A 27,004-nucleotide genomic window follows, 5' to 3' on the forward strand; every position below is an offset into this window, starting at 1 on the left:
TGACCCCCTTCCCCCCCCCGCAGGATGCCCGCTTGCAGCCGTCTGCTCCCTAAACGGTCAGCGGTATTCGGTATTTCAAATTTTGCTAGGGCTCCGCTTGTGATGCTACTCCGAAGCACACAGAAGTAGACACAAAACACTCCAGCACTGAGAAGGAGGGCACTCGAGTGTCACAGCCCGGTTCTTGGGCTCACAGCACAGAGAGCGACTGGGGCACTTGGAGTACTTGATCTCCATCGAAGCGCTTCGGTCTGGAAGAGATTCAAGCACCACCTGCTCCCCAGACACAGACGGCGGTGCGAGCCTCTGTCGTAGCGCAGCACAGGCGGAAACAAGCACCAAAAGGGGGTGGTCGCTGCAGGGTGAGACCTCTGCAAGTTTCGGGGCGCCGGGCCCGAGGCACGGGCACACGCGTTTGCCGCCAAGCGCCCGGCCCCGCCGTTCCAGCGGGAACATCGGCACCCCGAGGGTGAAGTTCCGAAGGCGCCAGAAAGCGGCGCCGCGGGCGAACGTCCCCCCGCACCTCCCGCCGCCGGGAAGGCTCCCCCCGCCCGGACCTGACCGGACCGGACCGACCCGCGCCAGTCGCACGGCGTCCGCCCCCCACCCGCCCCGAGGTGGCGGCGCCCGGCGGTTCACCGACCCCTCTCGGGCAGGCGAGTTTCGGGCCGGCGGGCCGGGCCGGGCGCGCTGCGGTTTCGTTACGCTGCTCGTGAACTGGTTTATTTCTCCGGCAGAAAGCCCCGCTCCACTGCTCCGCGGCGCGCCCGGCCAAGCCGGCGGCAACCGCGGCCCGCCCCGCGGGGACAGCCACCCGCGATCGCCCCGGCAACCGCGGGCAGCGCGGCTGATGCGGCCGGCCCCGGCGCCCGCGGACTCCTCCAGCCGCGCCGAGCCCTGCGCGCCCGGCGAGCGCGCGGAGCCGCCGTGGGTAACGCCGCCGCTCGCCCTTCCTCGGAGGCCGGGGAGCGGCCCCGTCGCCCCTCGGGGCCCGGCCGTCCTCCGGGGGGCTGCGAGCGGCCGGCGGGCAGCAGCGCGGCCCCTTCGACGTACCGGCACGGCGGCCGGCAGAGGACAGGGGAGGGAGCGGAGCGGGCGGCTGCAGCCCCGGCCCCCCCCGGCGGGGCAGCCCCCAGAATTACGCGCTCCCAAAATTTAAATCTCCGCCGGCACTGCGGCTCCGCGCGCAGAGCCCCCCGCCCCGCCGCGCCCTCCGGCCGTACCGGAGGGTCCGTCCGTCCTCGCCCCCCCCGCTTCCCGCGCTCTGCCGGCGGTGCCAGCCCGCAGCCGCCCCGCGCCGGCACAGGGCACCCCGCCGCGCAGCCGTCCTGCCCGGACTGTGCCTCGGCGAGACCCCCGCCACAGCCAGCGCGGCGCCGGGACGCACGGATGCCGGGGGAGAACGCCACAACACCACAACCGACGGCGCGGCTGGCGCGCCCTCTCCCCGCTGCCTGGGCACCCGTCCCCGACGGCGGCGGTACCCGCACGCCGCGACCGGACCCGCAGCACCGGCGCCTCCGTTCCCTCCGCTGCCTGGGCGGGGGCACCCCGCCGCCCCGACGGCGGTCCCCTCCGCTCCCCTCCCTCCCTCCCTCCCTACCTACCTTTTTCAGCGCTGACATTCTAGTGCATTATTAACGCGGCAGGTGCGGGCTGCGCGCGGGGCTGCCGGGTCAGGTGAAGGAGACACCCGGCCGGGAGCGGGAGCAGCGGCGTGCGCCCAGCATCACCCCGGCGCGACTCACCCCGCCGGGGCGCCGCCGCCCGCGCGCCGCCGGGGCCGCCCGCCGCGCGCCGCCCCCCCGTTCCCGCGCGCACTCCCGCCGTCGCTCCCGCGCGCGCGGCTGGGGCGCCCGCCGGCTCTGCGCAGCCGCGCTCCCCCTGCCGGAGCCCGCGGGCACCGCGGCGTGCGGGCGGGGCGGGGCCAAGCGGCTCCCAGCCGGCGGCGCCGGCACGCCCCTGCCACCGTCTCGGCCAATGGCGCGCGTCCCGCCCCGTGACGGACAGGCGCGGCGGCGAGCAGGAAGGAGGGCGAGCGCGGTGTTGCCGGCTGCGAGGGGCCGCCCACGCTGCTCGGAGGGGGTCGCCCGTGCGCCTGGGGCCATGGCCCTGAGCAGGAGGGAAGGTAAGGCCGCGCCGGGTGAGGGGGCGTCGATTTGGGGACGTCTGTGCTGCCGGGCTTGCTCCGTGAGGCTGGGACAGAGCGAGACGGGGGGCTGGTTGTTAACGGCCCCGGGCGCGGCCGCCCTCGGCTGAGGCGCGTTCCCGACCGGCCGTACCGTGCTGCCGCGGGACGCGCGCCCCGCTCCTCGGCGGGGGGTGGCGGCGGGAGGCCGGGATCGGGGAGCCCGGCAGCGGGGGAAGCGGGCGGCCGGGGGCCGCCTTGCGGCGTGGCTCCCTGCGGGAGGGACCCTGAGGGGAAGCCGGGGCAGGGCGGGGGCGGTGGGTGCGCAGGGGCACGGCCGGGCGGCCCAGCGTGGTCTCCTGCCCGGGGCCCTGCCCGGAGCGCCCCGCCGGGGCCCTTCTGGCTCGGGGGCGCCGGGGAGCGTTCCTGCTGCGGCGTGTGCCTGCCCGGGGGTGGGGAGGAAGGGAAAATCTAATCACACCTTATTTTAAGGTGAACGGTCTTTTTTACCTCAGTACGCACATACGGGTGTACCCGTTGTTAGCACGTAGCTTGACTTTATTTAAAGCTAGTTAGCACAGTTCTGAAATAAGTATGCTACTGTGCTTGCAAAGAAGAAAAAAAAGCTTTCCCCTATCCAAGCATAACTTCAATCCATTTGGTTTGCTTTTGTGTTTTATAAGACATGGTTATGTGCAGAAAGAATGCAATAATAAAAAATGCAGGTGTTCTTTAAGTGGTACCTTGTTCTTAAGGGAGGTTGAGTAGGGCTGAGCTATAAGGCAACTGAATGCTCGCCTCCCGTTGTCATTTGTGGCTGGCTCCTGAGGTTGCAAACAGTTACAGCGTCCTGAGACTTAAGTCTTTCCTGTGAGGATAACAATGTGAGTGAGACTGAAGAGCAAGGGTTAATGTTTAAGCTAATTGCTGGCTGGCTGCAACTAGTGATAGTTTTGAAGGAAGTATAAAAATGAGAGTAGTATTCTGAGTTTTAGATGCAGTCTTATTGTAGGAAATGGAGAAGGCAGGTGGATTAACTGCTTTGCTTCTAGTTTGACTTTGAGGAAAACCAGAGAATTACAAATTGATGTCCTCTGGGAGAAGGAGAGTTGGGAAGAGTAAGTTCGTTCATTGGTAAACAAACATAGGAGTCTATAGCTGAGTGGGGGAAGCAAATTACAAAGCCCTCAAATTGTTTAAAAACAAAGGTCAAATAACTACTTGTTTCAATAGGGTGGAAGAGAAAGCTGAAACGATCATGCTAAGTAACTGGCTTGACTATGTAAAGTTAGAAATCAGTCATGTTTCCTTCAGCCACTCTAATGAGTGATGACTTCAATTTGGGAAGAAAATACAGCAAGGAACACAAGGATGACAGGGTGCCACATGGTCACCCGGAATGAGGTAACAAAATTGGAAGAGTTTACAACCTTATTTGATCAGCCTCTGCAGCCGATGGCATATATGGAAACTGTTTACTTTCTCTTGTGTAAAACTATATATGCTTTTAAAAAGACAGATGTCTCAGACTGCGGGGGGGGGAGGAGTTTAGATACTTCTCTTTACAGTTGTTTTTGCTCCTGTTTAGGAGTAGGTTGAAGAGAGACTTTTGTCTGTGTTAACCAGTGAACACTGAAGCTTTCTGTTTTGTACTGAGCTGTACCATAATATAGAATAAATGGGATCGTCAGTAGTTTGTAGGATGGGTCTAGTTGTCAGTGAAGAGAACCTAATAGCTGAAAGATGGTAAGCCATCTTTCTTAGCTAAGTGCAGGTAAGTGAAATACACTTCACTTTGCAGGAAAGGGTGAGGCAGGTGTGACTAAGAAAGTACAAAGTTTTTCGAGTTTTGTGGAGCTTCTTGGTTTTCAGTTGCTCATGTACTAATGATTTCTAACAGGGCTAGAGGTACTAGCAGCTGTCATTATATGTATTACTGGCCGGATGATTATTCTCTCTGTGACAGCCTTCATAATTTGTAGTTGTTAAACATCATTAGTTGCATCTCTAAGGCTGTAGTCATTATTTTTGAAGTGTGCAGCCCCAAGGTGACACTGTGGGAAGGGGTTATGCAGTGGCATTCCAGCTGCTGGAGGGTAGAGTTAAGATACTGGTGCAGGTGTAGTACACATTACCAACCTTAACTGCTAGTAAGAAGGGATGGAGAAGTTAATATGCATCTTGGGGGTTCTGTGTTTTGTGGGGGTGGCTGGTTTTTTGGAGGGGAGGGGAGTAGGTTTGCATTGGCTTCTTTTTATAAGTTATGCTTTGGAGCAATTCTTACCTACTTTGCAGTGAGACATTCTATCTCACTGCAAGTCCACAAGAGATAGATAGGGCTCTGTTTTAACATATTAGGATATTTTTAGAAGCAGATCTATGTACTTGTGTTACTTGCTAAGAGTAGTAAGATGGGGGAAGGGTGATGTGTGCCACTTTGGTGTGTTGGTTTGGGGTTATTTTACCTTTTTAAACAGTTAGTGCATTATGGCTTTCACTCAACACTAGTTTTGAGTGTGTTATCAGTAGATTTCTGGTATCTATGGGCTATCTCAGAGCAATCCATAAAAAGTTAAGATTGTGTTGTGGTTTAAACCCCAGCTTGCAACTAAGCCCTACACCCCCTCAGCGGGATGGGGAGAGAACTGGAAGGGTAAAAGTGAGAAAACTCAAGAGTTGAGATAAATAAATAAATGAATAAACAGTTTAATAGTTAAAGCAAAACCCACATGCACACACAAAGCAAGGAACTCATTCACCACTTCCCATCGCCAGGGAGGTGTTCAGTCATCCCCAGGAAAGCAAGGCTCTGTCATACTTAATGGTTACTAGGGAAGACAAATGCCATCACTCTGAATGTCCCCCCCCTTCCTTCCCTCTTCTTCCTCCAGTTTCATACGCTGAGGACTATGTCATATGGTCTGGGATATCCCTTAGGCTGGTTGGGGTCCGCTGTCCCAGCTGTGTCCCCTCCCAGTGCTTGTGCACCCACAGCCTGCTTGCTGGTGGGATGGGGTGAGAGGCAGAAAAGGCCTCAGCTCTGTGTAAGTACTTCTTGGCAATAATGGAAACATCCCTGTATTAATAACTGTTTTCAGCACAAGTCAAAAAACCCATAGCCCCATACTAACTACTATGAAGAAAATAAACTTTATCCCAGCCAAACCCAGCACAAGAGTTATTTCCAGTATGCAATATGTAGTTTCTTCTGTTTTCAGTTGTCTTTAGTTCAAAAGATTGAAAACTGTTCTCTAGAAGTTTGTGTTTCTATTAAGGGTTGCCTAATGGCTTAAATTAAAACTCCCTTTATGACTAGAAAGAAAAGAAAAATTCTCCTTTGTTGAAAATTCCAGTACTTTGTAATGATGGGATATTTGGTATAATACTGATTTCTGTTATGTGTGTATGTGAGGACACTTGCAGAAATTGTTGGATATTATGTTGTAGTCAAATATTCAAATCACAGGAAGGGGCGATATATTTACTCTGTAAAGAAAACTATGTAGACATTCGGTTATAGTTATATTTTATATAATATGAACTTATGAAGATTGCTTTTAAATATAACTTAAATGATGCAAAGTCTTGTTGAACTTTTGCCTGTGCTCAAGTGATGTTACCCTTGCCAGTTTCATGTTTTGTTTTGTAAATACTAGTATATTGAGCTTCATTTTAGTTTCATATAAGCAGAGGGAGCAAGCTGTCTCCTTAAATTTCCAGATTTTTTCCTCTTCAGTAGTCTGAACTCTGAATGACTTTTTTTACTGTTTTCAGCTATTTTTATGTCAGTACTTTAGGCCGTTATAATACCATTTGTTTGTTTTCCATGTTACCCCCCAGCATCTATGATAACATTTAATTTTAGCCCATATAGCTGAGATATAATTTGATGTTCACTTCAAACCATACGCTGTTTGCATCCAGGTAAGAGTTCTTTAGGTTGAAGTAAGATTTAAACTTTTTGAAATTTATGAAGTTCGCACCTGTGCTGGCAGGGGACTGGTCTTGATGACCAGTGATGTTATAAGTGCACAGCTTTTTTTGACCTTTTGTACCCAAAAATCTGTTTCGGAAGAGAGAGGGGAGTCTCTGACAGGTATGGCTTACAGTTGGCCCAACTTGGAGTACCCAAAATTATTAATAATAATTATAATCAGCAAAATTGAGCTTCTTTAGTAGGGGTGGGTGAGATACCTTTAGATGGTTAAAGTGAGGTCTGTTTGTGCTAGGTAAGGTCAAGGTAATGGTGCAGTATGAGAAATGTGTTGTGAAAGATGCTTAGAAAAATGGATAGCATGCACAAATTGAAATAATGGATAAGATGCTCTGTTTTCCCAGGACTGCAGTAGCAGTACACATCTTACAAGGCTTCCCTACAAGGCAGACAGGGTTCTTATGAACAGCTGGAACAAAATCCTGATATTCTCATCATGGTGGTTATGCAGCTTCTTATCATCTGTGTCACGTCAAGTTTATTAGATGTCTAGGAGCGTGTGGCTGCAATTAAGGTGGCCTACTGAGAGAGCTCTAAAGCCTTTGTTGAGACAGGATGGCATGATCTATTAGTCAGATTCTCAGTGAACTACACAGTCATGCAGAATTTGCTGACAGATGTAATACCAGTCTTACTGATGTGAAACTGCAGTGTGACACAGATGGTGCTTTGTGAAGCTGAATCAGTTCCGTCTAAGCTAAGAAGACAGAGCAAATGTCCACTTTTTGTAGTGGATAACTTACTCTTTTGTATTGGCAATTGCTATGAACTGTGTTGGCCTGGATGCACACAGGCCAGTCTTGGTCTGGTAAAACAATCTTCCGTTGTGGGTCACTCATTAATTTAGGTGAATACATAAATGTGTGGTATGTAATCGCTGTATTCTTTTCAGTTCCTGACATGTGCTATATACTTAAGTTGCTGCTGTTCAAAAGTTGCCTCAAAGATAGGAGAACAATATATTACTGAGTTTTGAATAACAAAGTGTTCTACCGTATATTATAAAACTTAGTGCTAGGTGAAAAGAGTAACGGAGCCATGTTTTATGGACTGCTGTATTAGAGTACAAAACTGGAAGTTTTTCACGCTATGTGGTTCCTGGACTATAGTAAAGTATAAGACAGGAGTAAAATCTAGGCAATTAGCATCTGATTTTAATGTCTCATGGCATGTAGAACACTAATAGATGCTGTTTCGGTGACAATAATGTCAGAGGTCTTGAGACAAACTTAGATATTGCAAAGTTGGTATTACATACTAGATTTAAAACAGCAGCATCTGAGCTTCTTGCGCGGCTCCCCATGACGTTTTGGTTAACAACCATAATGAGATGCAAACGGCTGATAGCTGGTAGTTCAAGCACAGAAGTCATGTGACCTTGAATACTAGTAAATCCTTCTGTTATTTGATTCCCAAACAGTACAAACAAGTTCTCCTTTTTCTGACTAAATATGTAATAATAGCTTTAGCAGTTAAGAGTAAAACTGTCTATGTTATATGGGATATTAATGAGATCAATTTTAAAACTGGGAAAGGGACCATTCCCACCTTACATGTAGACATTGTCAAAAACTGTACAAGTTTTTCCCTTTAAGCTTTCAAGTTTTATGAGGCTAGTAGAACTAAAGGATTGTGTAAGGAGCTAGTCAAGTTGAAAAATAATCAGTTCTCATGGTATTCCTACTCAGTCTTAATCCTGGACTTCTGTAGTCCCAGTAGAAACAAAACCAAGCAATCGACACTCCTTGATACCCGCTGACTCAGATGGTAATAGCTCACGGGGGAGATGGGGCAAACAGCCTTTTTTCGAAAAAGTGCTTTCTTTGCGAAGGCAGATAGTTAAAAGTAAGGTATATGAGACTGAGAGGCTGTGCATTCCAAACCAAAAGACTTCAGAATCAAGATTTCTAACCTGTAGGGAGATCTTCACGGGAAACAAATTACTGTGTAATATAGGACTCCTTAATAGAGTAAGGAGAGGCAGAAGGACCAAGGCCAAAAAAACCTCAAGCTTTTCAAATGTAACAAATATGGCTGGGGGGGGGGTGTGTGTGTGTGTATGTCAAAGGTGAAAAAGTACTGGAAAAAACCCGTGTGAACTATTGAGTTCCTCTACTTCTTGAAGCACCTCCAGAGTATTTTAAAATATTTTAAAAATATTCAGACACAAGTTGTTTAGCCTCACTGTGGGTAGGTGTGTAAAATTACTTCTTCCAGTCATTCAGACAAGATAACCTAGTGCTTTTTCTGGCCTTAAGGTACAAGTGAATTCCACCCTGAAATTTGAAGCCAAAGAAGTATTTTGTGTCTTCCTCAAGAAAGAATTTCAGAGAATAGAAGTGCTGTTTGGAAACAAGGACTGTAAATTTTATAGATAGATGCATTTAAGTCTGAAGTATGAAAACTGAAGATGTTGTAGATGATCTGCAGAATGGCATCCTCTTTGACCAAACAGAAGATTTTGTAAGATGTTAGCTTCTGTGTTTGTGTAAAAGTGCCTCTTTCACGTAATAGTTAGTTTCAGCCTGAATTTTCTGCAGCAAGTTTTCCGGTTGTTACTTTTATCCTGCTTTGTCCTTTTGCTACTCTCATAAGTCTATTACCATAGCTTCACCTGCAGGATGAAGACTACTTGGAGACTGTGAACACAAAGCAAAATACAGTAAAATTGGATCTTCCCATTCCTATGGACTTAAAACTGTACTTCAACCACAGCTAGAATTCTGCATGTTTAACACTTCCCCACCCCCTGCTCCCCTTTGAGAAGGTTAATTTTGTTATTCCCATGACAGTGCTTTGCTTTGGTTTGCATCGCCTCTGTCTGTGGTAGAATGGAAGTTGGCACTCTTGGCAAGGCTGGCCTCGCTGGTAGCAGTAAAATTACATTTTCCTGCTCCTGCTCCTGACTGGAACAAGAGCATCCCTTCTTAAACGTAAGATATACCATTATGATTATCTGAACTGTCAGGCTATACAGAATGCAATTGCATGTCACTCCAGTAGTCGTCTTCTTTTTCTCATATATCTGGGCAGCTTGAACATTTTTGGAAATGGGAAAGTCATACAAAAATGAGGCAGAGTGGAAAAATGGTACCCTGTTCAGCTGCCATGCAATGTTTTGTTCTAGTTAATTCCTCCCTTTCCTCTTTGATTTTAGACTGTTGGTAGTTGCTGAACTGGTGTCCCAAGTCTCTGGGAATCTTCTGTGCAGCTAAGAGATCTCTGTGCAAAGATTATTTTTTTTTTTAAGTTTTTAAATATCTAGTCATTGCCCTTGGGGCTAGAACATGCGTGTGTGTGCATGCACATACACGCTTCTTGTATTGTGAAATTTGGGTCATGATTAATAAATTAATTATCCTCAGAGGTCCTCTGTATTGATTTCCATTAACTGTAATGGGGGCTTGTATTCTGCATTATCATTTGTACCCAGTGGCTGGTTGGCAGAAGCGGTGTCTTGTATACACTAGGTCTGTGGAGGAGTGGCTGATGTGTCTACTGCTAGGCATCTTAACTGCAAACTGATTTTTGCTCCTAGTGTCTGAAATATAGACCTTTGTCTTTGAGACTTAGAGCCATGATCCAAGAATCACTGTATACTAGGCCAAGTAAATACAGAGTTAAGACCTTTGTTCATCAGTTTGGCCAGCTGAGCCACTCCTTCAGAAAGAATCTGAAATACCTAAAACATGAAACTCTGTCCTGTATGATTAAAGAGCAAGTAAACTGTGGGTAGTTATTTAAGGGAATGGATAGTAGCCCTTAGCCAGAAGTTACCATCTTGCAGTCTTCCTTCCATCTGCTAGATGGTAAGAATAGCAGTCCAGCTAACATTTTCTGTATGTAGCAGTCTCTTAAAATTAAAATGCTTTACATGCTGTTGCTTTGGGTCCTAATGAAATCTAGGTCTCTCTCTTTTTTTTTTTTTTTCTCCAAGAGCTACTCTTTTTCAAGTGGTCCCCTTGACCATCTCCAGTCGAGAGCTGACTGTCCAGCCATGATTAGGGAAGAGGAGATTATCCAGGCAGCAGAGTTGTTATACTCAACTAGGCAAGGCCCTAAGCAATCTGCTGTAGTTGATCCTACTATGATTAGACTAGATGATGTCCAGAGGTCCCTTCCAACCTTAACAGTTCCATGGGGGTTTTTGACCATGCTGTAAAGTAACTGTCTTGTCATGGTTTTCATAGGCGATGGGATACTTGCATCATAAAAGAGACTTCAAGGATTTAAATCTTTTTGAGTATCAGAGTAATAATGCATTAACAGAGGGGAACTGAACATTTTAATGAAGCCCTGTCCATGTGTTCTGCATGTGGATTATCATTCTGTCTGCTCTTTCTGTCCTCTTCTGTTCTGCTGTACTATCTTCTGCTTTAGAAGAAATAGCATATTAACACATTTTACACATAGGATGGTTTCATAAGAAATTCCTGAATCTTCTCTTTTTGGAAAACTTATGTTTGTAGGAGAGAGAGACCAAGTAGGGCAACTTGCAAGCTTCACGGAGTTCTAATGTGTTCAGCACTCTTAATGCCACTTCATTTATTCTTGCTGCCCGAGTTGCATTTGAGTAGGCAGAAGGTAACCAATTCAGAAACATGATGTTCACAGACTTACAGTATGTATGGCAAGTAGCCAAAAGTACATGGCAAGCATTCTCCACAGAAATGTTTTTGAGGAAACTGTTGCCTCCTACACTGAGCTGGACAGGAACATTTCTGATGTTGTTCAGAACTTCATTTGTTTAGTTATTCAGTGTGCTTTTGTTACAGTCTTAACTGAGTTTTAAGTCATGCTGTCAACCCTAGGAGAATCATTATAAATCTGCAGTGCTGTTCCACTGTTGGCATGTGTGTGTCTGTGAGTAATTTGTTTATGTACATAAGAAACTTAAGGTGGTATTGGTTTAATAGATGCCAAACAGTGCATTTATTTGAAGGAGGCTTTTTACTATTCTCACAAAGTTGTGGTGAACGCTCAGGATCTTTCTACAATTTGAATCACTAGCTAGCACGTGTTCTGCACTCTGTTTCTTTGAGTTATACTTCGCTTTGTTACATCAAACTGTAGAGACCTGGTGCTTTTTCAGTTTTCTGGTGTATTTGTACTTCACTATCTCCACACGTGAGTTGTCAAGAATAAGCCATGGAACTAGCCTGGTACCTATTGCAGCTTGTTCTCACTTCTGAAAATACCGGCTCCTTTTCATCAGTGAGGAATTCCTGGAAAGACACATCTTGTGGTGTTGCTTCAGCTCATTGTACAGGATGAACATTCAGTGCTTTCAATAAAAGGCTGGGCATTTTGATAGTGTTACATGTTTTCAGCTGGAAAGTGAATTTGTTTCACTTTTGAAATTAAACAGAAAACCTACTTGTAAAACAAGACTAGAATATATAACCTTTTTACATCTCTAGGTCTATTAGAATTGAAGTTTTCTACTGGAAACTTCCAGACAGTTGGACTAGATGATAATTGTGGGCCCCTTCCAACTGAAATACACTGTTCTAACTGCAGAAATACACCAACTGCTTTCTTCATCCTGTGTTTACAGCTCTCTACATTTCAGACACAAGACCACAGTATTTTTTTTAAGCTATGGAAGTACACAGAAGCCACATAACTGTATATGTTACTTCACTGTAATATGGCATAGACTCTTTAATAAAGCTGTGAGGAAGGTTCATGTGTTTAAATATAGTTTTACTTTGAATGAAAGTACAGTAGCTTTTCCACTCTTGGCTTTTTAAACTGTGTTATTTGCCACTACTATAAGCCAAATTACGCTTCCTTTTCTTTAAGTGGAAAACTTGATGTCAGTGGGATTTCTGTGAGGAAGCTGAGCAAAATCTCATCCTAATGCTCTAAATTAGTTGTGTTATACATTTTTATGTATTGCCATTTAAATGTGACTGTGCCTTAGGTGCTGCTGAAGTAGTAAGTAAAGTTCAGGATCATGGTTATTGAACTAAAATGTTATGTGGGTTTTACCCCTTTAAAAAAGCAGCAGCTATGCAGTGAATATAACTAGTAACTTGTCTTGTACACCGTTAGTGTACGTAGTGGAAGTCAACTTACCTGGTACTGTTTGACACGTGATGATGTGTCTTTTTTGCTAGCTTTAATTTCAGAGATCTGTTTTAGACCTCTTGTTGGTCTGAATGCATCATACAGTGGTCTAAATCTATCATACATTTAATGAATCAAGAACCTGGGGTTTTTTAATAATCCACCATTTTGTTAAGGAAAGTATTTACCACCATTATGTTGGGAAAACTCTTTCCTTGGTGATCTTTGTAATAACTAAGATACCTTTTGTCTGCTTCCTTTTAACAAATAAAAGGATCCAGTGTGATCACATATATCTGATCTCTGGCTTAGTTTGCATACACATGAGTAACCAAATGTAAGGAACCCTGGAGTGATCCGTGAAGAATATAGTATTAAAAGCAGTCGTCAGTGCAGTTAGTTCTATTCCTTTCTGTTGCAGTCAGCCATGTAGTATTTATGGGAGTTAGAGCTCAATGTAAGAGGCTTCTTTAACTACATTGTTTTATTTTCTTCTGTTAGTTTATTAGAAGAATGTTGCAATACTTCTAGATGCTCATCAGTGCGTTAAGATCGGCAATTCTTATTCACCATTAGTTTCTAATATTTTTGTGGCATGGTCTAATGCAGGGGTCCTCAAACTTTTTAACCAGGGGCCGACGCGTGGATGAAGTGGCAGGCAGTCATCTGCGGCTGCTTGGTTTCCCCCCCAACCCCAGCGGGGGGGTCTGTAAATACCGGGGGGCAGATTGAGGACCCTGGGGGGCCGTATCCAGCCCGCAGGCCGTAGTTTGAGGACCCCTGGTCTAATGTAATCTTATCCTTGAGCCACGTAACACTTCTCATTACTAGCTTAAAATTTATTTGGCATTTGTTTGCTTATGCTAAACAGCCAAAGCTCTCCTTGTTCTTCAATGTCTTGTTGGTTATTGTAAAAACTCTTCTCTGTGTCTGCTCAGGTTTCAGTTCAGCTGGTTTGTACACAGCGGATTTAAGGCTGTACAAGGTTTTTGGCGAGATCTCTCTAGATTTATATAGTAATGTAGTTCATTTTCCTGTCTCGGATTTAAAAAATACTTGGCCCAGTAGGATCTTGGATCACATTGTCACTGTACTAGTGGCTGAGTCTCTCTAATAATTGATAAAACACACAGATTTTCATCTGTGATCACCTCCATTTTAGTAATCTCCACTTTAGAATGTTGGGGTTTTTTTTAATGTTTAAGAGGAACATTTGCTTGTTCCTCTTAAGTGCAGAGTGGCCCTGCACCCCTGAGGGCAAAAGAATCCGTGAGGTTGTATTTCTCTCTTTAATCTTTATAACCTTGTTAGTGAAGGCAGTTTCAGTGTAGCCTGGTCTTCCCCTACAGCGAAAGTGCGAAGAATTTCTTAAAACCTTTAGTATTTGGGCCAGGCATTTCAGTTAATATTATTACTGTGCAGTACCTCCTTTTGACCATATGCCTAGTTCTAACATGAATTTCCTTTATATAATCTTGAACTGTATTCAATCTATTCCACAAAGCTGGTGTGGCACACACAACTCGTGCCCACCAACCCCTGCCATGTGTTCACACACAATCTGGTATCTGGCAAATCCAGGTAAATTCAGAACTCAGCGTCATCTTTAGTTAATGATTATAAAAAGCCTAATGCATCTCTCACCTTTGCTCACTTTTGGTGTCTTGTTTTCAACACTATATCTGACGGCATAAATAATTTACCCATTGTAGTATTAAAGTCCTGTCAGATTCCTGGAGGTGAAAGCACACAAAGCATGGCAAGCACTTCTTCACAATTTTATTTGCGCTTCTGTTTGGGTATTGGAGATATGAGCAGTGGGAAAACCTTCCCACATGCTACTCGGAACTAAAATGGCAACGAAGTCTGCCATGGTAACACAGAACTCCAAAATATGGTGGTCCCTGGGCTGTACTCATTCATCTAACCTAGGTTTAGAGCTTTCTCCAGTTGCCACTGTGTGACCAGGTGTGCAGAGCTATGCGTTCCTTCAATAATTTATAGCTATAGGGACATTTTTCTTCATGTTGCGGAATACATTCCCTGTAGAACTCTGAAAGCATCCTTAGTCTTTGGTAGGTTGGGAGTAATGAGCTATCAATTATACCCCAGAGAAATAGAGCCATAATAGGCTACTGTGGTAGTTTTTAAAGACTTACTGTGGACTGGGTGAACTGAAGTCTTCCTCTTATTAATTCTTGCCTGGTCTGTGCCCTACAAAACTCCTTGGATTAGTGTTTGCTGGCCCAGATTTTGTAAGGAAGTAAGCACAGTTGAAAACAATGAAGATTTAATGCTAATAAATATTCTATGTTGCTTTCAGCTGCATCCACATCACTGCCATTCCTGGCCCCTAAACTGCTTAGCTTACCTGCTTCCCTCTCTCGCTTCCAGTTTCTCGTCTGTTAGTTCCCAGACACTGCTTTATTCTAAGCGGAGAGGTACGTTTGTGCGACAAGGCTTCCCCTTTTTGCCTCATAGCTGGCTGCTTTTTGCTGCTCACATCTCTTTCCTGTTCAATTATGGGCTCAGTTCCAGAGATAATTCCCCTCAGACTATTCTTTCTCTTCCAGACTGGAACACCAGGTTTTGTAATATGTGAATACAATTTTCAAGAATGTACTCAAAAACACCCAGTAGAATGTATTAAATTCACTCCCTTGTACCTTGTGCATTAATGCTGTGTGTGAATGTGGCAATTCTCGTTGGTTCTGACTCCAAATAGTATCTCAGCTTTCTGTGGTCTCCCTTATCTTTTCTTGTGGTGTTTTTAAAAACACATCTCCAAATGTATGTGCTTGTTTAGAAACATCAGTGAAAAGTGAAAAAGCGTTCCCAGATTGGTCTCTTGAAAGATGGCATGAATCTGTACAGATCCTCATATCAGTTAGTTGACTGGAAAACAGTAGCAACAAATAACTGTATGTACTGGGCTGTGCTACAGGTAAGGTGAGAGCAAGTCTTACTGTGTTTTGGAGCTCTGATAGGTTACATCTATCTGATAGGAAACATCTCTGGTAGTAGATATTTTTCCTTGAATTTTCTTTATTGCTAATCTCATGTTAGCAGGTCATTATTTTTAAGGATTTGAGCAATTCTTACCAGATGATTTGATCTCTGGGCCTGCATAGTGCCAAAAACATCAAGTTAAGGAGAGTTTTGAATAGGGGAGAAAAACTGCTCTGTAGCATCAGGCAAGACCAACCTCCTGTGGTTAAGCCAATGCTCATGGATATCACAGGATATCTTTTCTTAAATAATTGCAGCAATAAAACCCTGAGGAAAGAGGATTCTCTGTCATCTGAAAAATGTTGTGGTAGCTCGGCTCAGACTTTTAACTGCAGAGTGCTGCTTTGGAGCATGTAAAGCTGCTGAGTATGGCAGGATAGATATTCCTCAGAGCCTAATTTCCTTATTCACTGATACGCAGGACAAACTTGTTCAGAAAAGTTTCGGGCTGCAGGCAGGTTTTGTTTTGTGGTTGGTTGTTGTGGGGTTTTTTTTGGTTGTTTTTTTTTTTTTTTCCTTCAGGCTAGAATATACTTAGGTTTCCAAATAGTTCAGACTAGATCAGTCAGTCTTTTCAGATGCTCTCTAGTGATACCACCTTCTTCATTCTCCCGAGGGAGGTGTACTGCTGTGATACATTGCTTCCTGCTGTCTTCAGAAGGCTTGAAATACATTAAGTTTCAAACAGGGACCTTGTCATGCCTAGGTGTGCCCACTGCTCATTTCCTTTCTGTTGTGGCTATTGGGAGTTACTAGTCTTAAGAGACAGTGTTGCACTGCTGATGTGCACTGACACAAGTGTTTAGAAACAAGTGTGAAAGCGCTGGGGGCAGCAAAGAACTCCCCCATTCTGCACCCAGCTGCTGCTTCCTGCATCTGCTGAAAACTCCAGCCTGGAAGATTGGATGCTGCTTTGGTGTTGGCAGCTAATCCACAACTTTGCTGAAGAAAATCTGCCAATGCTACTGATCTAGGTATTTATTTTGAAGAGAGAGAGATTTTTCTGAAAGAATGCTTTCCTCAGTATTCACATCATCTGAAGACAGGCATTGTTTCAGCTTGCTTTCTCAAGCACAGGTATTAGAGATGGGGAGAGCCCCCATGTAAATGAGAAGGAATTATTGATCAAAACTGGTCTCGTATTGTTTTCTGAAGCAGTGGTAATGTGTGTATGAATTTGGTCCCTATATTCTAAACAGGAAAGAAAAGAGTCAAGTTATTGTTTTGTGGGGGTAATTGAACAGATGACTAGAGAAATCAGATTTCAAGATGGGGACATAAAACTCACTGTATCTATGAGAAGGCTGGCTCTCAGCAGATTTGGATAAAATGTATTTCCATTTATAGATTCATCAGTTTCACAATGATCATTGCTTTAGAAGAACAACTTCCTCAGTACAAGTGCTTGAATGTTCACTTGTGTACTGGTTTTGGCTGTGCTAGAGTGAGTTTTCTTCATAACAGCTCCTGCAGTGCTGGGTTTTTTTTGGATTTGTGGTGAAAATAGTGTTGATAACCCACCAGTGTCTTGGTTATGGCTGAGCAGTGCTGGCACAGTGCCAAGGCCTTCTCTGTTTCTCACCCCCACCCCACCAGCAAGTAGGCTGGAGGGGCACAAGAATATTTGGGAGGAGACAGAGCCAGGACAGCTGACCCCAACTGACCAAAGGGATATTCCATACCATATGATGTCATGCTCAGCAATAAAAGCTGGGGGAAGGAGGAGGAAGGGGGAGATGTTTGGTGAAATGGCGTTAGTTTTCCCAAGTACCCCTTCTGTGTGATGGAGCCCTACTTCGTTGGAGATGGCTGAACACCTGCCTGGCGCTGGGAAGTGGTGAATTAATTCTTTGTTTTGCTTTGCTTGTGTGCGTAGCTTCTGCTTTAGCTATTGAACTGTCTTTATCTCAACCCACAAATTGTCTCAATTCTACCTTTCTGATTCTCTTTCCCATCCCACATGGGGGGCAGCGAGTGAGCAGTTGTGTGGGACTTAGCCACCCACTGACATTAAACCATGACATTTAGTAAGGGCTCTACTGGAGTTCATTAAAATGCTGCAGGATTAGTTGCAGTACTCGGGGACAGGATCCAGTATAAACCTCTTGGATAACTTGCTTTAGAGTCAGAGATCTGCAAAAGGCACTTAACTTTGTCTTACTACACTGCTTATTTCTGTCTGCTTTCTCTAGCTCTGCTTTAAGGGGAGTGATTGTGGATTTTGTCTTCCTAGCTGCAGAATATCCTGGCAGGGGGACCTTACGAAAAGAAAACACGGTCACTTGTTGATGGCTCTCCTTCTGGGAGCGGTAGTCTTAACCCACAATTTATAAAATGTATCATGCCTACTTGACATTGCTGGCAGCTTGTCACATGTTTTTATTACTGAATGATGGATATGCATAGAAAAACTAAAATCTGGGCTTCATAAGCAAAGCTTTCTGCACAAGTACCTCTTCAGGCTTACATCTTGTCATAGGCCTTTCATAAGCCTACCAATTATTCAAGAAATTGGACACAAGCAAAGAGTAAGTGATCACTTCATAAACAAGTAAGAGCTCAAAAACATCTAATAAAACATTCTCCCTCAGTTAGTCATTTACCTGATAATTGAAGCACATTGCCGAGGTAGATGTAGAGGAAAAAATTATCTATCAAGGACTGGTGGTTCAAGGATTTCCCAGCTCAATGAAGGTGATTTTTTTTCAGTTGTGAAGGAAAGTAATTTGTTGAAGAAAGTTATGTGGTGATAGTATGTTCGTCTGTTACACTGCAGTAGGAGCCATTCTTTTAACAGTGTAAGGCCTTTTGACTTGGCAGAATTATTTTGTTAAGAATCTGCACCAGGTTGCTTGTATAGTGTCCATACACTGTATATTAAATTTAAAATTAGTGTTTAGATGTGTTTTTCCAAATTTCTCTTTTCCTTCTTTCCGCCCTGTCCTCCAATATCTGCTTGATCATGTAGAATTAGTGAAACTGGGGCTGAAACAGATAAAAGCTTTTAGTATCACTTTATATTTTGATATAATATATAGCTTTAAGTGATCAAATTGTGCATGCTTCCATATAAAGATGATAGTTTTGTTGATGAGTAGATTATTTGCATATATTTTCTTTAATCAAATCATGCTTGCATTTGAGTAACTAGTAGCAGATTGCTAGTGTCATCGGAAAGGGGCTCATAAGAGGAAGAGGCATATAAGAATACTGCTAATTCTGTAGAAATAATTGGGTTACCATGTGTTTCTGCTGCTGTCTACTTCTAGGTTTTTATGTGATTAAATAGTTGTAGCTTACTGATTTTAATGAGTGATTCAATTGCAGTGCCCCTGTGCCAGAAGAGACCTGCATTTTGAGCAGCCTTGTAACGCTTGTGTGGGAAGATACTTGTTTTAAAAGAAACTTTAAAAAAATGTATGTTTTATCTGTAAATGTACTGTTATTGCCAAAATGCAGTCAAGTAGAAGACTTCAAATGTAACCTTGCTAGTGAACTCTGGGGTTTTAAAGCTGCTTTTCTGACCCTAATTGTGACTTTAATATATTCTTTTTCATTTTACCTATGAGAGGTAGGGGCTAACAAAGAGAAACTTGCATCAAATGTGAGAGAAATTATCTTGTATCAATTAGTTGTCAGATTTTTAAAGTAGTAAAATACCTTTAAATCACTGCATTTCTTTCTGTTTAAAAAAAATTTCTTGCCCCACAGTATTCATAGGGAAAGTACTGAAACGACTCTATGGTGAAACTGCATCTTCTCTTGTGAATACTTCAAGTAGAGAAGAGGAGGCGGTTCTCGGAAATCTGGGCTCAAAATCCGAAGAAAGTAATTTGGATAATGTTCAGGCTTCATCAGCACATGATGCTAGCACATCAACTGATACACCCTGTGAATCATTTCAAGGTGAGACTGCACAGTCCTTTTTCTGATAATATGCTTTTAAATATAGTTACTTGTAAACAGTATAGTATGTATTTTTCTCATCTGTTTGCATCAAAAGACAAATTTTGAATACAAGTGCTAATCGTACTTATGACCTGAAGTGTTCAAGGTATTAAATCCTGTGAAAGCCAAGAAATAAGAGTCTTGATGTTTATGCATGAATATAGCATTTAGCAGTAGCTAATATGAAACTTCAGTGTAAACTGTAACTGTCTTGGGTGTGATGTCTGTTGAACAGTCAGAAAATGACTTACACTGGTGCAGCTTTGCACAGCTGTTAAGAGATGCATGAAAAGAATAGTGGGAATACGTGATCCAGCACTTCCTCCTGCCCTCATGTTGCAACAGAAGGCATATATCAGTTCAGGCACTATGTTAGTTCCCTGCTGAAGAGCATTATTTTGTGTGTTTATGCAACAAAAGTGGCACATGAATATTTTTGACAGGTAAGTAAAAGTTATTTTTCAAATGGATTGTAAAATGTGGATACTGTGCCAAAAAGATGGAATTGGAGATTATTGTAGCTGTGATATTGTGATGTGATATTGTAGCTGTGATGAAAGGCTCTGTGCATAAGTATACAAGTGTGAATTGCCTTGTGTTGTAGTTCATCTGAAAGCAAATTTTGCTGTAACGGAAAGAGGTTGTTAAACTGACTTGAAATAAAGCATGTTTCCCAAGAGTATAAAAAAACTTTCTCAGGGAGGTGCTCAGCTAGACCTGTTACTCACAAGCAAAGAACAACCAATTGTGGATGTGGTGCAAGGCAGGAAACTAAAGTCCTGGAAGAAGCGAGCAAAATTAGTAGGATTGGAACAGTGTACTACAGAAGAACAGATCTTGTTCAGGGATCTGCTTGGGAGGATTGAGTGGAAGACTGGTCTGAATTCCAAAGGAGCTCTGGAGAGCTGGCTGATCTTCAAGAATAACCTTCTCAAAGCACAAGAATGGCTCATTTTGACATGCAGAAAACTAAACAAGTGTGGCATGGTGCCTGACTGAGCTCAGATGTGCCAGGGAGCAGCAAGGGGAAGGTGAGGGAAGGCTAGCTGGGACAAAGCAGGCACAGGAGCTGTATCATTACTGTGGCAGCAGCCCCACAGTACGTGATAAAGGAGAGGAGAGCATGTCTGGTAACAGCAACCAGGTTCAGCCAACAGTCCAGTGGCACCAGGCGTGACGGTAGTGACACAGCAGATGTGAGGTCAAGCCAGTATGTAAGGTCTGTGAGTCAGGGTGTGTGTCAATTGGGCTATGTGCCCAGGCACAGGTATGGCAGCAGTCTAGCTCAGACTGGGAGCTGCTTAAAAGCCTCAGCTTAAAAGGAGCTCCTGGGTGATGTGAGGGGAGTCCCTGCTGAGTTGGCTTCTTATAGGTCTTTCATTTCTTCACAGCAATCTGAATCAACAGCTGTGTGATATCAGAGATGCCTGTAAGTGCAGGCAGCTAAGCTCCTCAGTGGGAGCTCTGGGCCCTTAAAACACAAAAAGGAAATACCTGCTTTCACCTTCTCTGTATTAGCTACCTAAAAGAAATACAGATACTGCCCGAGTATGCTGGTATGGTGTTAGGAAGGCCAAAGCTCAGCTAGCGTTGGAATTCATGAGTGGTGTGGGAAGGAACAAGAAGGATGGGGGCAACAACTGGAAGGCTAAAGAAAATGTGGGGCCACAGCTCAATGGGTAAGGGTCTAGTAACGGAAGACAAGGAAAATGCTGAGGTACTTTGTGCCTTTTTTTACCTATTTTTAGTGGTAAGATTTGTCCTCGGGCCTCCCAGGCCCCTGAGTGTACTGATGTAGTTTGTGAGAGTGAGGCATTACCTGCAGTAGATGGTGAGAGCTAGGGAGTCATTAAGCCAGTTGCTGAATTGCATATCAGTGGCACAAAGGGGTGTGCATCCAGGGATGATGGCTGATGTCATTGTGAGGCTGGCTTCTATCCTCATTGAGAAGTCACCACAACTGGGAGGTTCCTCGGTGTCTGGAAAAGGCAAACATATCTGTTTTCAAGCAGGGCAAAAAGGAATGTCTGAAAAACTGTGAGCATGTGTATGGAGTAAATCCTTTGGAAGCTTTTTCCAAGGATGTGAAAGACAAAAAGGGAATTGGGAACAGTAAATCTTGATTTACTGAAGGCAGGTTGTGCAACCCAGTTGCCTTCTATGATGACACGACTGGCTTGTAGATAGGGAGGGCACAGTGCATTTTCTCTAACTTTTTTAGCAAAGCCTCCGACGTAAGTCTCCCATAGTATTCTTAAAGCCAAGAGGGCGAGATACCAACTCGGCAAGTGAGTGGTCAGGTAGACTGCCAGGCTCAGAAGATGGTGATCCGCAGTACAAAGGTCAATAGATGACCTTGTGCTAGTGGTGTACCTTGGGGATTAATACTGGAGTGCATACTTCTGTGTCTGACCCGGAATAAGCAATGATACAGGCTGAGGGTAACCTGGCTGGGAGCAGCTCCACAGAAAAGGACATAGGGGTTCTGTTGGATGCCCAGCTGAACATGAGTCAGCATTGCATCCTTGCCACAAAGGCAGCTGATGATGCCATATTGTGCTGTATTAGCAATGTAGCCAGCAATTTGAAGAAAGCAATCATTTCTTTTGTGAGACACACTGGAGCAGCATTTGTGAGTCTATTCTGCAAACGCTGCGACCAGTGAGTTCCTTAGTAAAAGACAGGTAGTGACAAAGGAGAATGAGTCCGATGGAGAGCACCGTAATAGCCAGAGAGCCAGATGACAATATATGCTGAGAGAATTGAGTTTGTTCGGTGCATAAGAAAAGAAGATTAAGAGGAAATCTCATTACTTCAACTAACAAATGAGGAGGAGAAATATAGAGAAGACCAAGCTGTTTTGGAGGTGCTCAGCAACAGGAGAAGGGGCAGCAAGGAAGTTGTGGCAAGAGTAATTCCAACTAGATGGGTAAAGGAATTCTACCTTGGGATGATCCAGCACTGGGAATGGGCTGCCCAGAGAGAGTTTTACTAACTCCATCCTTGGAGGAGCTGAAAACTAAACAGTGTAATAGAAAACTTGATCTAATTGGGTCAAATTTTAATGAGGTTTGGGTTAATGATCTCCAAAAGTCCTTTCCAACAGAGTAGTCTAGGAATCTGTGTTACCAGGGTGGGGGGTGGGGGGGGTAATTAAAAAAAACAAAAAACCACAAACCACACCTCACCCAATCTGTTACAAGTGTGGCTAGTAACAGGTTGGCTACAGAGCTTTCTTATGTGTATCTGTGGTAGAATTACCTTCTGAAAGCTGTTGTCCTGTAGTGCATCCTGTTACTGTGACAAAAGATTGTCTGGAGATCTCAACTTGTTGCACTTGCATTTGTTTGATACCCATTTTGTTTTTACATCAGTACTTCTAGTACTACTTTTGCGTGGTCAATAATGAGGTACAAGAGGCTGATAAAGCATTAAGTTTATTCTATAAAATGGTATTTGGTAGCATTGGGAACTAATTGTCCTTTCAAAATATGTAACGAGCTATTTATTGGCACTAAGATGAAGACATGCTAAATAAGTTTGACTATGGAGTCATTTCTTAAGCTAAAGATGCCTTCATTTGTAGTGAACCCATACCATTCCTTATAAATTAGGGCCTGCCCAAACTCCCACTGAAGTGGGAGGTGAGGGGGAGAATTTAGTTGGCTTTGTGATATATATCTGTTTGTACCTAGTTCCCAATACAGTGTTCTTCAGATTAATGAAACAAAAGCTTTTGATCTAGAATCCTAATAGAGGTGAAATATATCTCAGGGGAAAGGGAACATGGAGCAAAAAGAACAGTTCTGTATTTATGATTTTCACAGCAAAGCAATGAGGCTGTTCTTAAAATTATCAGTAAGCTAACTGAGCTTGTTTTTGTTAGAGGCAAGAAAATGCTATGGTAGTACAGAAGAGGTTCTTCTGTAATTGATGTTCTATAAATGTGTACTTTTAAAATAAAAAACAAACAACAACTTAAAAAGGGTTGCAGTGATAAACTCGTGGGTAACTGATTTTTCTCTCTTTCCTATCTGTGAAACCAGCAGATAACCACAGCCAGAGAAGAAGAGTTTCATTTAAATTTAAGGAGATCTTGCATGAATAGTCATGTACATATTGTGATTTTATGGCATTGGACACTGAAAGTAGCATGTTTAGGCTATAAGATTTAGAGCTATAAACTGTATGGCTTTGGAAAAGGAAAAATATAAAGGCATTGTTTTTTTTTTTAATTTTACTACCATATACTATTTTAAGTAACTTTTTTATTGTAGACCAAAGGTTATGGGCATAACTATGAAACAACTGATCATTTAAGTAGCAGTAGTCTAAGATGAACAATGGAAAATGACGGGGATTGTGTGGATATGAACTCCTTCCTAGTCTGAAAGTGATCAATTTAGTCCTAAAAAATCTACTGAAAAAATTAATTTACTGTCAATAAGAAATTGAAGATTTCTTTAAAAATAAGCTGACTTGAAGTCTAAGTATTTTCTAGCATTGAATAACAGCTTTTACTATAAAACTCATCACAATGTTCTCCTTTAACAGTTGTTTTCAAATTGTGAAAATACTGTTAATGATTTGCATGAGCTAACTCCTACTAGATTGTGGTATTTGTTGGAATGCTGTTTGCAGCATTGCCTGGAATGTCTGCGTCTTGTCGTATAACAGGGACTTATGCCCATAAAATTTAAAGATTATGCCCCTCTATCCTGTAAATATTTGCATTTCTGTGCCTCCTTTGAAATCAAGTTGAAGTTGAGGTGCTTAAGCATATAGATCAGGACCCATATTAACAACTGTTTCTCATTTAATTTTGGAAGATTACTAATTTAGAGGCAGAAAGCATTGTCCCATAAAGCTCCCCACATGGTTCTAGAACTAAACCTTATAATAAGACCCAAAATAATCATTTTGATTGTTGGAGATAGAAGGGAAATTCTGAGGGATGCTGTCCTTTGACTACAGAATGATCTTCTGAATGGTATATGCATTTTCTTTAGGAAAGTGATAGTTCTGTTATGGGTGGAGAAGTCATGTGGAGGTGCCATGCTGCTTCTGAAACCCAAAGAAGGAGGGTTTTCGCTTATATCTTTTCTTGAAGAGAGAAATATTTTATTACTTTTAAGAAGCAACTTAAGAAAACTCAACAAGTTCCAACCACCAGCCTGTGGCCAGAATTTCCATTCAAGGGCATGCTAAGATGTATCTTCCCTTTGGATTCTAGTTGTCCTAAATCAGATATTACTTTTTTTTCCCTCCCTCTTCTACTAAAATACTAGGTGAGAAAAGGGATGTAAAATAGAGTTGTGTCCCTCCACGACATTTAGGTAACACTTTCTAAACATTTCTTCCCTTGAGGAAGTTGACTCTTCCATTTGCAAGAGCTATAGTTCTTAATTTCAGAAGATGTAAGAAAAGAGGTTTTTCTTTTTTCAACATAAAATTGAACAGGGTTAAGATAAATGGCTTTATTACCTTAAACCATTTTAAAGTTACTCATATACATAATAAACCTGAGCCTTCTTGGCAGGCAAGGTATTAAAGAGACCAAATGGAAAACTACAGTCTCCTACAAATAAGAGGACTTAATTTTCCTTCTCCCTAAGCTTGTGAATATACTTCCAAGTGCAGTATTAGAAATGCTTAAAAACTTGTTGTAACACAAAAAAAGTGTCTAGCTAAAGACTGAGAAATTATTTCTAAATATGGATTACTCACTTGGATATGGGCTTTGCCTAAGTTTTGTTCTGGATTGGTTTTGGTTGTTTCTGACCCTTGTTAAGGCAGGATCTGCTTGTAACAAAGATTAATTTCATGGAGAATGTTTCTCTTGAGGTCTGCAGTGATTTCTTTGCTTTTTGTGATATCAAAAATAACTAGGTTTTAAAGTACGTTTATACGTTCAAAGTAGACACGCATGCTTCTGACTAGAGACTTGGTAATTGTAGAATTGGCTTTTTTAATAGCCTCCTTAGTCTCAGGCCGCCTTCTTTGTCAGAATTATAACCACTTTTTAAAGGATGTGGGATTTACTGGTTGATGTTTAGCATCCTGCATATAAAAATTTAAATTTAAGAGTTGCTGAAGAAGGATAATTGTTCACAAGTGACATGTGTAGTATTCAATTTTTCTGTATTAAGCATGCTGTTCCACTTCTTGCTTTTGCATCTTCCCTAATTCTGAAAAAGGAAATTGAAATGCAGAGAGCCTAGGTGGAGTCTCAGATCTTCTGGAGACAACATATTTGATGTTTTGTCTCATTCATTTAAGTAAGAGGTAATGAAGAAAAACACTAAGCTATTTTAAAAAACCTTTAAAAAATTCATAAAACTTATGAGTAATAAAAGGGAATTCCTATTAGCTATATAAATAGATAATACACAATTTACTGCATATTAATTAAAAATGAGAATGTCTATTGACTGTGAAATATCCTAGCATTGTTATCCTATGAGGAATTCCTGTCAAAATTCAGTACAGCTGTGTGATGATTTTTTGTGTGTGTGTTCTTACTTTTGAAGTTAATACTGACAGTATAATTTAAGAAAGCATCACTGGGCCATCTGAACTGTGTCCTTACTCATCCTAATCCTGTCTTCCTGTGGCGTTCTGTTATAGAAAACTTTTAAGTTTGTGACAGAAGTGCCTGGAAGACACAACTTGTCTAAAAAATACACATGGACAGCCCTGGCTTTTAGTTGATCGAATTGATGAAGTGCATATGCTTGAGAAGTTAAAACTCTAGCAGTACCCGGTGTAGCAAACAGCTTTAGAGACTCGTTAAACAATTCAGCTTCATTTTAGTTAATTACTCTGAAAAGCTGTCTATTGCGAATAAGATAAAGAGCAGTGGAGACTATAATTATTGTACAACAAAGTGTTGTCACACACTCTTATGTTCTTCTCTCAAGGGTTTAAAAAATTCTCTCATTATATGCTATATTACAGTGGCATCGTACTGTGAAAATGGGACAGATGGATCCAGGAGTGAGTATTTGACTGAAGACACCAAACCCTGGTGGCTATGGTAGAAATGGTGCCCAACCAGATTTAAAAGCTGGTATCTATATGCTTGGGGGGAAGGTAGAGACTCGGGGGTTGGGGTGGGGGGAGCACAATCAAAAGCAGAACACAAACAAAAAAACCTGTCTGTCTTCAGCCTGAGTTGGCTGTATGTATGACATCTGTAACTTCTGTTCTGAGAAAAAGAACCTTGCAGTTCAGTCTCCGGTTCCTGTAGTAATGCTTTTGGTTTTGATTAGGTTTTTTTTTTTGGCTGCTGGTTGTCAGATTCCTTTCTTTTCCAGTGTTCTTATGTATATACGTTCACTCATTCTTCTCTTCTATATCTTCATTTCAAACAGTTGTCATAGAGAAGTCTGTCTGCTGGCCTCTGTGAGAAGTGGAAGCTATTTAAGAAGTAGCTCATCTATTAGTGTGTAGCGGCTCCCTAATTGGAGTAGAAAATGCCGGATTTAGCTCTAAGTGTAAACAAGCTCTAAACTTCAATGTAGCCAGCTACAGGAAAAGTAATTATCCTGAGAAAGGAAACAGAAAAATGGCTTGTGTAAGAACTTGATGAAGTGGAGTGTTTTCTGGTAGGGAAGAGCTGATAGACAGCTGTAAGGTGAATCGAACTGTAATATAGTAATTGTGTGTTAGCATTCTTACTGTCCACCCTTTCTCCCTGTTTGAAATTGTTTTTAACAAGTGGATGACAAAACAGGTTGTATGAGAGGCCTCTCCTGTTCCTATTTACATTGGGAAGTTTATTGCTTAAAGCTGCCATTGTCAAAATCGTAGTTCTTCAAATTTCATGTTTGCTGCTGTTACGCATGCTTTCT

General features: G+C 43.0%; 2 protein-coding genes across 7 annotated transcripts in view; one reads left to right on the plus strand and one right to left on the minus strand.

The window, feature by feature from the left end:
• Positions 1-1,711, minus strand: part of DLGAP2 (DLG associated protein 2) — a 501,923-nt gene extending 500,212 nt beyond the window's left edge. The window contains exon 1 of the mRNA XM_080387773.1: positions 1,608-1,711. Within this exon, the coding sequence (XP_080243899.1) occupies positions 1,608-1,625 (18 nt within the window). The 5' untranslated portion in view covers positions 1,626-1,711. The remainder of the gene's footprint in view (positions 1-1,607) is intronic.
• Positions 1,712-1,980: 269 nt separating this feature from the next.
• ERICH1 (glutamate rich 1) overlaps positions 1,981-27,004 on the plus strand; it is a gene marked incomplete at its 5' end in the record, with an annotated part of 99,549 nt that continues 74,525 nt past the window's right edge. For 5 of the 6 annotated variants that reach the window (XR_013928147.1, XR_013928148.1, XR_013928149.1 and 2 more), the window contains 3 exons: positions 1,981-2,128; positions 18,915-19,109; positions 26,109-26,147. Coding sequence is in view for 3 of the 6 variants with exons in the window: in XM_080387748.1 (XP_080243874.1) it covers positions 1,981-2,128; positions 18,915-19,109; positions 26,109-26,147 (382 nt within the window). The remainder of the gene's footprint in view (positions 2,129-18,914; positions 19,110-26,108; positions 26,148-27,004) is intronic. The other variant, XM_080387749.1, reaches the window with a different exon arrangement.

This window comes from Falco punctatus (assembly GCF_963210335.1).
Source record: "Falco punctatus genome assembly, chromosome: 5".
Lineage (NCBI taxonomy): Eukaryota > Metazoa > Chordata > Aves > Falconiformes > Falconidae > Falco > Falco punctatus.